The 14,684-nt window shown below is 44.6% G+C and overlaps 1 protein-coding gene across 1 annotated transcript; it reads left to right on the forward strand.

Annotated features, from left to right (window-relative positions):
- Positions 1-515: 515 nt before the first annotated feature.
- On the forward strand, positions 516-11,947 carry arrdc3a (arrestin domain containing 3a). Its single transcript, XM_084323739.1, has 8 exons — positions 516-1,016; positions 3,486-3,567; positions 3,994-4,141; positions 6,205-6,307; positions 6,725-6,981; positions 7,873-8,035; positions 8,191-8,333; positions 8,629-11,947. Exons 1-8 carry the CDS (start codon positions 737-739, stop codon positions 8,695-8,697), a joined length of 1,245 nt encoding a protein of 414 aa, XP_084179865.1. The 5' UTR covers positions 516-736; the 3' UTR covers positions 8,698-11,947.
- Positions 11,948-14,684: the final 2,737 nt, after the last annotated feature.

Raw genomic sequence — 14,684 nt, forward strand, 5'->3', positions numbered from 1 at the left:
TGCTTCATACAGTAAAAATAATAAAGACCAAACACTACAAAATATACAACATAATTAAGTACAAATTGAAGTACAAAATGCAAACAATAAAGTACAAATTGTACTTTTTAAAATGCAAGAATGAGGTCATCATATTCCCTTATTCATATTCCCATATTGACTCGTGCGCACAATAGCCTGCGAATTGTTTTGGCCATTTTATGTAAACAAGACGAACGTCTTTTTCTGATCTTCATCCTCTCTTAGCAGTTGTTTGTATTGAGCTGTACTAGTATTGTACCCATTCTGCAATCTGTTAATAAAGTTTTCAATCAATCAATAAATCAATCAATCAATATCAGCTGTTGTTGAGCCAAACTTGTGCTCTGGCTGGACGCCACAGCCCCCCCCCCCCCCCCCCCCCTTGTTCCAGAAGACGGAAGGAGGGGGTGGCTGGAGGCGCGCGCATGCTCAGTAGCTTGTTTTTCACATTAAAGTGCGCTGAGCGCCCGGCGCTCCTCGTCTTTGACCAGGAGACCATCACGCAGAGAGGCGGACGATAACAGCATCCACTGCTGTTATTCAGCCTTCCTTCCACGTCTCAGATGAACTGTTCGCACATAGAGCACTGATCGTGCCTGCAGGGCAGAGATACCGATCAGTGTCTGAATACTGCATCTTTTTTCCCCTTTTCTTATGAGATTATTTTTTCATTTTTTGTATATTTTTTATTTCTAAGCCTATTTCTCTTTCCACCATGGTGCTAGGAAAGGTGAAGAGCTTCACAGTGAGCTACGACTGTCTCAACGACAGCAACGTGCCCGTGTTCTCCAGCGGGGACTCGGTCTCGGGGAGGGTGGTGATCGAGGTCACCGGGGAGATCCGCGTGAAGGCTCTCAAGATCCACGCCAAGGGCTTTGCGAAAGTTCGTTGGACCGAGTCGAGAAACGCCGGATCCAACACAGCCTACACGCAAAACTACACTGAAGAAGTGGAATATCTAAATCACAAAGACATTTTAATTGGACACGAGAGAGGTAAGAGTGATACACGTTGAGTTTTTTTTGTGTTTGTTTCTGAGATGCTCTTTGTGGGTGATGGTGGTGGTGGGGATAATAAGGTTCGGATGCTCAGATCCTGTCAGCACGTCAACGAGAACAGTCCCAAGAACAGGGAGCAAGTATTTGTTGAGGATCTTTTATTGGCGTTTCCATTCTATGTGTAATTATATGTAATGCTGTGTGTCAAAGGTATTTTTCCCAGTTGTTTGTGTCGGGCTCTCTGAATGAATGACTGCAATATAGCCTGCACATTCTCCATCACACACACACACTAAATGGAAAAAATATGAATTACAGTCTTCTTATATGATTATAGGCAGTGATCTCTTTGATGGTTTGTGCACAAATTCATTGTAGAGCAATACGAATTAAGGTGTAACATTGTAGGTTTTCTTAAGTTTCCACCCATTGTTCAAAGCGGTTCAATCCTGTTCAGAAGCAGGTTGGGAAGGGGGGGTGCAGGGACTGGTCTCTCTCTCTGCTCATTGGCTGAGGTGCTCGTGTCGTGTCGCCGATGACGCCATGCTCTTGCAGAAATGTGACAGAGCAGCGAGCAACTTTGTATGCAACCTGTCAGTGTTGAAGGTTATTGTCCCGTGCTGCAGAAAAAAATTATCTGAGAATAATGCGATGGTATCTCTATTATTGTGTGGTGTGGATAATTGTCTGTAAATCATATCGTTGCACGTTTTGAGGTTTCAGGGGTTGATGATCATGCTGTGTCTGTACGAGGCTATCTTTGTATAGATGAATAGACTATCTGTAAATAGGCCTGTGTACAGGGGAATGCTGGGTGCATGCTATTGTAAACGATGAAATTGAATAGCTTGTATATCCTTATCTGTAGTCTGCCACCTGTCATTTTATTGTCTTTTGCACAGTTATTTGAACAATGTGTATGCAGTGTATATACAGATAGGCTTTACTTAATAAAGGTTTAAATGGTTTAAATTCGTCTTGTGTGTCCTCCTTTTAATTCAGATTTAGATTCAGATCGTTTTATTTGCCATGATAATATGCAACAAGTACAATGGTATATTCTTACACTCCGTTTGCTCCACCACAGCTTAAAGCAATACAAAGCAACAACAGAATACAAAAAAAGCACATTTCTAAATTTGCGTTTAGATTGTCACAAGACAGATGAATAAATTAGAACAGTCATTTTTCATGGTGTTCAATAAATGCATGGGCAGATTGTTCCAGGTCTTCAGAGGGGGACAGTCCTCTGGCAGTGAGCAAGTTTGGTTGCGCCAGTGGCTGCATGCCGCGTGATTACGAAACCTAGCCGCATTTCTCGGAGACGCTCTCTGATTGGCCACTGACTGACGCTCTCTGATTGGCCACTGACTCGTTTGCCCAATCCGTGACGAGCTGTGTCTTTGCCAAACAGCCTGCAAACTACCTGGCGTTCTTCTATCGCCATTCTCTAAGACAAACTCTAACCTTAACCAACTTCGAAGAGTGCCTACGCTTAACCAGTATAGAAACAGGCGTCGGCCAATCAGAGAGCGTCTCCGATAAATGCGGCTAGGTTTCGTAATCACGCCTGCACGGCGCACAGTGAGCAGCGTGATTTCCCCCCCCCGTAGCCTATGTTTGCGAAGACGCCCTCTGATTGGCTAGCCGCACGGCGCACAGTGAATGTGTAATGAGGGAGACCGGCTTAGGGAGGGGAGGGAGGCTGCTCGCTCCGGTTCAGGCCGGTCTCCTCCTGCTTCAGGGGACTTGAGTGACAGCTCTGGAGTTGTTTACCACACGACTCTGCTACGGCGAGGAGGAGGGGAGGAGGAGAGAGTGCTGAGCTGGCAAAATGGGACCCGGCTGTCGCGACCTAATATTTTCCAATTGCATGTTATTGTTTAGTTTTGAAATACAAATCCACATTTTCTTATAATGTATCATGGAATGCGCAAGTGTCCCCTCCCTTCGAAAACAAGGAAAAGACGGCATTTGTTAAAGGAAGGATGAGCGATAATTAATTGGTCCTCCTTGAATTAAACACATTTCTAATACCGGCTCTTTAGGATTGTAATTATTATCAATACCATTAGAATATTAAATACACAAATGTTTTATTGCAATCAAATACTATATTTTGTCTGTGCCCCCCGAAATCCATGTTCTTTGGGATCTGTTTTTCCAAGGGTATTTAAGCTGAAACAAAGGGATGTCTTCAGTAAGATTTTTCTTGTTTTGTTCATGTATATTATTATAAGACACATTTGCAAGGGGTTTCATGTATGCTTATTCTGTTATTATATGAACCGATCCAAAAAAAAAATTGTCTGTCTCATTAACTTAAAAAAAAATGTAGCTTCTGTTTTACAAAACGAAAGTCCATTTGTTCTCTGTCTGAATTGTCAGTGACGCCCAGTGTCCCACCATAGACAGTGCTCAGCTGTAGTATACATGTGTTTGGAATATCGTCTCATCTTCTTTCAGATGATGACAACTCCGAGGAAGGTCTCACCACTATCCATTCAGGAAGACATGAGTATGCGTTCAGCCTCGAGCTTCCACAGACGTGAGTAACGCTCCCCACTCTTAACCCTTTCACTGCCGCACTACCGAACGGTTAACCCTTTCACTGTGACAATACACAGAAGGTTAACCCTTTCACTGCCACACGACAGCCGGTTAACCCTTTACTATAGTACTATAGTAAAGGGTTTAAAACTTGTCGTGTGGCAGTGAAAGGGTTAAGGCCTCTAGTGGGCTAGTCAAATTCACACAATCACACATCAAAACCTTTTGTCGGTCCTCTATATATCTCACACACTGTCTGCGTTCAGCTGCGGAGACACTATATATACGATCAATATCTTATCGTGTCTGTATTTACAGCTGGCGTTGGCGGCTATGTGTGATCCTGTTTTTTCTCTCTCTCTCTCTCTCTCTCTCTCTCTCTCTCTCTCTCTCTCTCTCTCTCTCTCTCTGTTTACCCCCTCAGACCTCTTGCTACCTCTTTCGAAGGGAAACACGGCAGTGTGCGTTATTGGGTGAAAGCAGAGCTTCACAGACCGTGGCTCCTTCCCATGAAAACCAAGAAGGAATTCACCGTCTTTGAACACATCGACATCAACACTCCTTTACTGCTGGTGAGCTCTCCCTCTCTCAGTACACCTTAAGAAGGCCTCTGCATGCTACAGAAACTTCAGAGCAACTGCAACACAACATCGGCGCGATTTCAGCGCGGTTGTTTTAGAGGGTCTTGTAGACTGTGTTGCTTGGACGTTGCGTACATGTCCCTCAAATCTAACCTAAACAACCGTTGCGTTGATATTGCGTAGCAGTGATTGGTTGGTTAGCGAATGGGGGCGGGGCTGTCATAGAATAATATTAGTCCCGCAGAGAATATCATCCTCCATTGTTGTTTCCAGCGTTGACGCTAAATAATTAGCGTCACATAGCTCGCCTTTTTCTGAAAACCCAAGCACATATTGTTCCATAGCATACGCCTTCAGTTGATCATGACAAATCCTCTCTTACCTTGACGATTAAAAAGCCTCCATAATTTAGTAAATAAAGCTGTAGCCAGCCAGCTAGCATTGGGTCTATTCAAAATGCTATCCACATTAGCTACATAGCTAACCAAGTAAATACAATGGTATCCGTCCTGAGGTAACGTTAAATACAATGTTTGCTAGTCGAAATGACTGGACACACACAGGGACAAGTTAAACATCAATCAATTAATTTATTCCAATAGGTAGTTTGAGCTGCATGTGAGCTGAGGTCCTCTCCATTGGAAACTAATGATGTTACGGTAACGTTAGCTCGAAAAGCACAGAAAGTTAAGCTGCTAGCAACAGACACTAACACTTCCGGTCGGGGGTTTTCAAAATAAAAGAGCGACGTCTAAAATCACCGGAAATACGTTTATTTTGTACATTATCTAACGTTAACACGAACCTAAACTAACTTTAGTTAAACTAACTTTGCGCGTCGATGTTGCAGAAGCATAAAGGCAGAGTGTCTAAAACACCGTTGCTTTGTCGATGTTGTGTTGCAGTTGCTTAAGTTTCTGTAGCATGCAGAGGCCTTTAGTCACAACGTTCTCTCGGTCTTTGTGCATCTCTGTGTGCGCGTGCGTCTCTCCTCTCTCTTTCCCTCTGCCTAGCCTTTTTTTATTTCCCTCTCTTTTCCCTTCTTCCTGTCGGCTCATGTCGTATTTTTGAGGCGAAGCCAGGGCATAACCTCAAAGCTAAAGTATGACTATGACTCAGGTTTTTATCTTTAAAAGAAATCATATTTGGATCTCTTGTCAGTCCCACGGGCTATTCCTCCAAGAGTCAATGTTTGCTTTGACTCATCTTAGGTGGGCGTTTTCTTTAATAAAAAAAACCACAGAACACATTCAGAATGAATTAGCCGGTTTCCTCTTTCTGCTGCTCGTTTCTCGTAAGCGGACTATATCTGGTTTCAAGGCTGTGCCGCCTGCTTTGTAGTCGTAGAGGTGTATATCATCGGCCTGACACGGATGGCGTGCTAAACGACAGAGAGAGGGCTGAGGTAATACTGTTTGATGGATCATTTGATTTGACGTCAGCTCAAAACGATGCCTTTATCCTCTTGGGTATTAAAATTAAAAGGAATCCCCCCCCCCCCCCCTACTTTTAACTATTGGGCCTCTGGGCAGCTAGTCTGAGAGGTGTCTGTCAGATAGGGGTGTAAAGGTACATGTATCCGTACCGAACCATTTCAGTGTGTACTGTACCGTACTGAACGGCTGTGTACCAAACGAATACAACGCTATGTTAACCACTAACGACCGCCCACCGGGGGCTGTTTTTTTTCACAATCTAATATAATATATATATATATTTTTTTTACAAGACGATTATTCATTTCAATATATAATATTCATTGACAGCGCTACAAGTACAATTAGTTACTGCACACTACAGTACATCACCCCTGAGTGGAACATGGAAAGCCAAAACTTTCCCCACTATACCGAAAACCCGTACCGAACCTTGACTTCAAAACCGAGGTACGTACCGTACCATGGTTTTTGTGTACCATTACACCCCTACTGTCAGAGGTCCACGGTTTCTCTCGTCACCCATCTTGCTTTGTTTATCGAGTCCCCTGGGGGATTTTTACTGATTTGTGGGAGGAGTTCATGTAGGAAAAGCTAACATGCCTTTTGATTTCTCAGTCTCCACAGGCAGGAACGAAAGACAAGACCCTCTGTTGCTGGTTCTGCACCTCAGGTCCCATCTCCCTAAGTGCCAAAATCGAAAGGAAGGGATATACACCAGGTGAGGGGGAACACACTGTCTCTTTGATAACCAGTAATTGATTAGAAAACAGAGCTGATTGGTTGTAGATGAACACATCTGATCTGGTTAAGTTAACAGATGACACAATTGATGAACAGATGATGAATTGAAAATGGGGGACCTGATGTAAACAAGACTAATGTCTTTCTCTGGTCTGCATCCCCTTAACAATTGTGTGTATAATTGAGCTGTACTGTATTCTTGTACCCATTCTGCAATCTGTTAATACAATTTTCAATCAATCAATCAAGTCGGTCATCATCAGACTTTAGTTGTTAAATCATTGATTTACAAATTCAGCTCTCATAGATTACTTATTGGATGCTGTTCATGTTGACCGAAGGGAAGTAGACTGACATCGGCTAACTCTCGACCCCCCCCCCCCCACCCTCGCAGGAGAGACGATCCAGATCTTCGCAGAGATCGAGAACTGCTCGTCCCGCATGGTGGTGCCAAAGGCGGCCATCTACCAGACACAGACCTTCTACGCCAAAGGGAAGATGAAGGAGGTGAAACAGCTGGTGGCCAACCTGCGGGGCGAGTCCCTGTCCTCGGGCAAGACGGAGACCTGGAACGGCAAGATGCTGAAGATCCCCCCCGTCTCCCCATCCATCCTGGACTGTAGCATCATCAGAGTGGAATACTCCCTCATGGTGAGGAGAACGATGCTGCATTTCTCTCTCTTTCTCTTTTTATTTATTTCTCTCCCTCAATAATAAGTACAAATCGTCAGAATTACGCTATTTACTTTGACACTTCAAGCTTTATGATGGTATTAGGTTGAGGTTCCCGGTACGATTCCCGCTCCTACCGGGCAGCGTGTCGATGTGTCCTTGAGCAAGACACTTAACCCCTAATTGCTCCCGATGAGCAGGTTGGCACCTTGCATGGTTGCCTCCGCCGTCGGTGTGTGAGTGAGTGAATGGGTCAAATGTGATAAACGCTTTGGATAAAAGCGCCATATAAAAAAGCAGCCATTTACCATTAGGTAGCAGTCATTTAGCTCATTCCCCCTTATATATAGGTTATTTTGTATTCTCTGTAGATCAATCAATCAATACAGAGAATAATCAATAGTTCCTAGAGAGCGGGCTAGTGACTCAGCCAGCGTGGGCCAAACCTCGCCTGGGATTAGGCCAGGTGATCTCTGCATACGCTGCTAAGAGGATCATCCCAGAATATCTGAGTCAACACCTACCCGGGAGGGAGGTGCGAATGACGTCTTTACCCTGTGACCCCGCCGGCCTTACCGGACCACGTCCACCTCATAAGATTGACCCATAGAGTCTCGGGCTCGCAAGTCCATGTGTTCTAGGGGAACTTTAACAACCCACTTGCGTACGGCAGGTTCTAATTTTGGAAGGTCTTGAGGGTGATGAGAACACAACCTATACCCATTGAGGAACCATTATTTTAGAAGATCCTCGAGAGTCTAGATTAGAACATCGAGGACTATGTCTCTTTTTAGGTGCGGCAGAATGGCCAACTAACTCCCTGTGGTTCCCTCCCCCTCTCTCTCTCTCTCTCTCTCTGTGTGTGCCCAGGTGTACGTGGACATCCCCGGGGCCATGAACCTGTCCCTCAACCTGCCCCTGGTCATCGGCACCATCCCCCTGCACCCGTTCGGTTCCCGCACCTCCAGTGTCAGCAGCCAGTGCAGCATGACCATGAGCTGGCTGGGCATGGCTCTGCCTGAGAGGCCCGAAGGTAGGCCTCCAAAACACTGCAAATAAACACACAAAACACACGCATCAGGACCCCGCTTCACTTCCACACCACATTGACCACACGACACAGGAAGTATAATCAGCTGTTCTCTTCTCCGGAATGGTAACTGACCCCTGTCACCCCCCTCCCCCCAGCCCCTCCAAGCTATGCAGAGATCGTGACGGAGGAACAGAGGCAGGGCAGTCTGGAAGTCCCTTCAGTCCGCGAGGAGTTGGACGGACCTCTCTTTGCCTACATTCACGAGTTCCGCTTCCAGCCACCTCCTCTGTACTCTGAGGTAGGCAGTGGCCGCATGCAGGGCTTTACTGTGTATTCATACACACACTATGTTTGCTTATTGCCACGTTTTTTAATCTAAAGAATGAAGCCTTTCAGGTGTGCATTCTTGGAATGTTTCCTCAGAAATCACAACACGATAGCTTTCACTGGTCGGTACATACTGTACGTGAGACTGTGCATCTGAAAGCGGTGACCACAATGTCCTTGTTCTCTCAAAGAATAAGGAATAAATGAGAAATGTCTCCTGAAGTCTAAAACCCGCTTTCTCCTCATTTCCCCCCCCCCCCCTCCAGATCGATCCAAACCCAGATCACGCCGGTCGCACGGAGGAGCGCAGGTCCGACACCTGCCCGTCACGCTGAGGAACGCCTTCGAGGTCCGCCCGGAAAAGACGGGCATTCCAGAACTTTCCTCCAGGCCTCCGAGGCTCGGCTTTGTTTATTTCCCCCCCGGCGACAGCGTTCACACTGCGCCGTGGACGTTGAGAGAAAACAAACAAACAAAGTAACCAACCAACCAACCAACCGACAAACTAAAAAAAGACTTGGACAAACAAACCACGACGAGTGGGGTTGGGCGAAGCTCCTTCCACCTCCCCTCAGCGAAAAGGAACAGGAAGTCAGTCGTCTGGGGTATCACTTCCTTCCTGTGTCCATCTGTCCCGCAGGGAGATAGGAGGACAAACACGGACCCAACCTGCCAGAAATGCCCCCGCTGTCGGAGGCGACCCCGGTGGTGGTGGTGGTGGTGGTAGTGGTTTTGACGAGGATTCACCGGGGCTCCTTCTGCCCACAGCTCTCCTTTTAAACCCCTTTGATTCTTCAAGTAACCACGGCACATACGGACATGGCTCTCCTTCACTGGACTCATGTCCAGACCTGAGTAGAATCAAACACAAACGGGACGAAGAGAGAAAAACAACAACAACAACAACTATATAACCCCCCTACGTCTGTATGAACGATGACACTCGGCAGCAGTGGTCAACAACAGAGCAAAGACTAGCCTACTCCTGCCTCATATGGGATTTTGTTTTGCACATTTTATTCTTTGCTTGAGTTGTGTGGCTCCATTTTGATTGAGAAGAAAAAAGAAGAATCACTAATAGTTTTGGTTTCAGCCTTGTAATACGAACATGAGAGACTGCAGGCTTTATCTCCTTAGACTCCTTTCATCCGCACAACCTTTGAGCAACGCAGAGAACAGGATTCGATGTAAAAGAGAGACTGAAAAAGGACAAGAAGAACAATGCACTGAATTTGTCGAAGCCGTTTTTAAAGATGTTTTCTTCTCCTCGTCGTGACATTTCCTCTGTGACTTTCTAGCGGCTCGACTGGACTTTTACTGCGGCGCGCACACACACGCACACTCTCTCTCTCTTCCCGGAAGCTCATCGGCGACATCTGCCTCCTTCAGCGCGGATCCTGAAGTCTGACCTGCCTCCGTTTTCTTTCTCTGTGCTTTTTCGTCTGTCCTTATACTTAGCGTCAAACATAGAATGCCTTCCAGCCAATCATTGTTTGCTTTATGTTGACGTTGCTCTGGATCGAGACTAGGAGGGCTGCAGACATGCATTCGCCACAAAAAATTGTACATGAAAAGTGAAACAAAAGTTTGTGTGTGTGTGTGTGTGTGTGTGTGTGTAACAGAAAGTGTGTGGTACACACAGTGGAGGGTCTTTGTGCTGATTACCTGCAGCCCCTCTACTCTTAATCTCAGGGCGACTAAGGCTTACATAACTGCCTAAAAAAAAGAAAGCACTGTCTCAGGTGGTCTTCTCACTTGCCAAATGGTTGGGAAAAAAATGATAAAAAACAAACCTGGTTTTTATTTTTATTTTTGCACTGTTTTTAAGTAATGAAGATTATTATAATTTTTTTTTAGTAAACTACCAATAACAAGAGAGAAGAGCCTCATACAGAGACATGCAGGGCAGCTTAGTGATACCAATGACATTCCCTTTTTGTCCTGCTGCACTTGCCCCGTTCATCCCAACCAACTGTTCGATTTTCCAGACCAGTGAAGCCAAAGTGCTAGAAAGAGGGGGGGGGGGGGGAGAGAAAAAGAAGAAATAAAAACAGGAGGACATTTTTATTACTGTGCTTCTCCTGTGGCCAAGACGTGAACCCGGCGTTTGTAGATGTTGCTAAACCTCAGTTCTGACTGGCCAGATCAAGTAGTGGCAGGTTGATACGAGTAATACATTGGTTTTCAAACTCGTTCAACAACACAGGCCGGTTGGGACGGAGGTTTAGCACTATAGTCGGAATGGAAAAATAAGAATTAAGTAGCACTTTTTTGATAGAAAAATACACTTAAAAAGAAAAATAGCATTTAACGGTGAAGGTCTGGAAGAGAAAACGCTTGGCGGTAACCACGTTATTACAGAGGAGAATCTTCAGTCAGGCAGTGTTGTGTAGGACATGATTGCATTATATAATCTTTTTAAGATTTAGTGACATTTTAGTTTACAGTTTAAATGTAGCCGAGAGAAGTTTGTATGTTGTGTGTGTGTGTGTGTGGTGTGTGTATGCTTGCACGCTCTTATCAAGATCCAGCTGGCAACCTCTAAATATACAGCTTCTGGCAGTGAAACTACAAAATGCGGATTATTAAAGTGATCTTATCTTAGTGGCCTTGACACAGAAAAATACCTGAATGTGATTCTTTCATTCTTCAGCGTCTACACATTATTTTACAACTGTTACTCTTTGTCCTATTCTTTTTTTCCTCGTATATACTATAAGTCTGTATGTTCTCGAGACCCGTATGTGTTTATTCAAAAGGGACAAAAAGGGAAGAGAGAGAGAAAAACAGTCCAAAAAAAAAGAAGTGAGTATTAGGAATTAGATCCCTGAACGAGGCCTCTTTTGATTTGAGTGTTTTGTCTGGAGCTGATTAAAGCTGCCTGGCCTAGTTTCACTACTTATGGGCATTGATATATAGTTTTACTTTTTGCTTGCCAGTCAAACAACAAGCGACACTATGCAGTTAGTCTACCCCCCTCTCTCGGCTTTCTCAGACCTATAGGGGAGAGCAGCTGTGGACCAGTGCCCCCCTCCCCTCCCCCCACTGAGAACCACTGCCCCAGACACGGGATAGTAGATAGAGACCCGCTTATTCCGAACACGAAGTCACTCTCTTACACATGTATTTCTTTTTGTTGTTTTTACTTACTTACTTTTTTATTTTTTTGGGGGGGGTAGGGGAGTCTGTATCAAGCTAAACTATAGTAATAATATGATAATAAGCTTACAGTTCTGTTTCAGGTTTGCTCAATTCCATAGTCCCGTTTGCTTGGGCCTAAAGAAAAGTCCAGTGTCAAAGCTAAGTTAAACTCCTGACTTGGTAAAAGTACAGGAAGGAAAATGCTGAGGAAAAGCATTGAATGGGAGAGGATCTGAGATGTTTCTAGAAACAAAGTGCAATATAACTCCTTTTGAATTTGTCGTATGTTCCATTTGTACGTCTTGTTTATTTCACTTTCTTTTTGTCTCTTAGTTCTGTTGATCATGATGTATAGATAGCGTATGAATACATGTTCTGATTGATTTAAACCTTTTGTCTAGTTCTTCTTTTTGAGTTGAATAAACTTTTTGTTCTAAATTGAAATGGACTTTGTTGGAAACATGCTTCTTTTTGGTGCACCAGAGATCACGCATGAAAGCAGAAAGACACATTCAGTATAGGCACACACATCAACGTTCCTCATTTATTACATGCAATGCCACCGTTTGCCACGTAATCGACCTTTAACATAATTAAAACAAAAGATCTATTCGACTGCAGAGGGCAAACGTTCAGCGCAAACATGGGTTTGACATTGAAGTTGAAATTGATGAATGATTACCCATGTCGTTGGCCTGATAGTTGGAAAACTATTTCATTTTGGGCTCTGGTTTGAAAGAAAACAAGTGGCTTGGCCAAGCCTCCCCTCTCATAACCAGTCCAACAGTGCCCCTATTGGTTGTGTTTAAAAATGAGCCATCTTTGCTGCAGTCGACTGCATGATAATGGAGCTGGGGCTGAGAGGTGTCGTCAGCCAACAAGGGCCCGTTATTTCCCCCTGGATAATGATGATCAAATCAAATCAAATCAAATTTATTTATAGGGCCCGACAACACACGTTAATGTCCCCATGGGCCGTACAGGTCTTCTTTAAACAAGTCAAGAAGACAACATAACAATAAGTCAAGAACAGAACAAGAACACCATAGGGTCCAAACATTTTTTAGATGAATGCAAATAAATGAAAGAATGCAAGCACTCCCAGACATACCCCACGCGAAGGTAAGGAAAAACTCACTAAAACCTAACAATAGGGAAAAAAAGCTCCACAGGCAATGTGGAGGAGAGAAACCTTAGAAGGGCCGTTCAAGGGGGGATCTCCCTTCTTAGATGTCGGTGATAGTAGTGTTGCAGACGGACAGTTGGTAAGCATGCACTCATGTGTGTGGTGAGACACAGATGAGTGCATGCAATAGCAACTGTACATTTAGAAAAATTAAAGATAGAGCTAATAGCGATAGCAACTGAACATTTTGAAAGATTAAAGATAGAGTTGATAGCGGATCTATTTGAGGCACAGGGGCGGCGCAAGAGGGTCACGTCCTCCCCGATGATTTTGTTTGTTTACAGGCTGTAGCACTTTTGTTGAACATAGTTTTCGAGGTGCTTAACACAAAGCAGATTAAAGATTAAAAATGGGTTATGAAGTCAAAAACAGATAATGAATCAAAAACGGAAAACGCAAAAAAAAATTACAAAATCTGATAATAAATCTAAAATATTTTAACAAGTTTAAAAAGAAGTGCATTTGCGGCTGGGTGGCGCAGCGGATATTGCGCTCGTCACCAACGCAAGAGACACCGGTATCGAATCCGGCTGTCAGCGTTGCCTCCGGGTTGGGTCGGCCGTCATACTGACTCAATTGGCAGAGTTAGCGGGAGGGAAGTCAATGGGTGGTAGTCTGGTCGTTGTGAACAGCGACTCCTACAGGTCGGTTGGGGCGCCTGCACAGCAAAGTCAGGAAAATGGCGGGGGCAGTGTGAGCCTCCTACACGTTACTGAGTCCTCGCCAATGAGAGTCCGCGCTGGTAGGTGAAAAGATGTGACTGGCTGCCTCCACATGTATTGGAGGGGACATGTGATGGGCTTCTATCCTCCCTACAACCGGCCAGTGGGGGACACATGTGAGCAACTTGATCGACAGGGGAGGGGAGAATTGGCACGGCTAAATTGGGATGGGAGAAAAATAGAAAAAGGAGGAGAAAAAGTGGATACAAAAAAAATAATAAGTGCATTTGAAATGTCACATGAAACACACATTGATACATCCTGCAACTACACTGTCACTTACATCCAATGTTTGTCCGATTATAAAACTGCCAGATACATTTTTTTCTTTATTTATGACTTTGGGTAATTGAAAAGCGCTATACAAAATAAATGAATTATTATTATTTATTGCAGAACCTACATTTTTTATTTGCAAATCTGGAACATCAGACAAATCCGCCACTGGAAATAGCATTGTTTTGTTTTATTTTTTTACACACTCTTCCATTATCGACTCCCAGACCCTGAACTTGTAAGACGTCCACCGTAGGACTGCGTTTCCTTCAGGGGGTGAGCACTGAGCAGTGTAGTCTACGGTGGAGAGGGTGTGCAGGTGTTCTTGTTTGTGAGGATGTGCAGGGGGGGGGGGGGGATCAAGGGTCATTCCTAGACTGAGATCTCTTGTCAGCAGAGTCAGGGTGATGGTCCTGGACACACAGACGCCAGGAACATGGACTGACCCAACAATCTCCACTCTGTCAGGCGTTCTACTGGGGTCGTGACTCCAGTAAAAGGTCATAAGCATCCCTGGGGGATTGATTTACCGGTATCTATATAGGTTTATCTGTACTACTCTATGTCAGTACGCACATAAAATATCATCGCCAACCATATTGCCAAAACATAAACTGCATATTCCTGAACAGGTGGGGGAGAGAGATTACTGTACTGCACTGTACTCCATAAACAGACATTTGAAACCCAAGACAGCTGCAGCAGTTACAAGACATGTTGGACATAGCTACACAGGCTGAAATACAGTAACATGTATGATTTCTGATCCACGCCGCATCATGTACGCAGGAGAAGAGCCACGCTGGCCTTTTGAGAACCTACTGTGGAGAGAGGAGGGACACTTAACCCTGTTGAGTCTGGCCTCTACTCTGGGGTTGGTGATTCAGAAGAGGGGTCGTTCCAGTATGTAAAGGTCAGACACAAAAGGAGAGCCAAAGCAAATGTTGGGTTTCTTTCCTGCCATCCATTGTGTTGCGTTGTGTTCCGTTGTGTTGTA

The sequence above is a fragment of the Notolepis coatsorum genome, assembly GCF_963971535.1.
Source record: "Notolepis coatsorum genome assembly, chromosome: 10".
Classification (NCBI taxonomy): Eukaryota; Metazoa; Chordata; class Actinopteri; order Aulopiformes; family Paralepididae; genus Notolepis; species Notolepis coatsorum.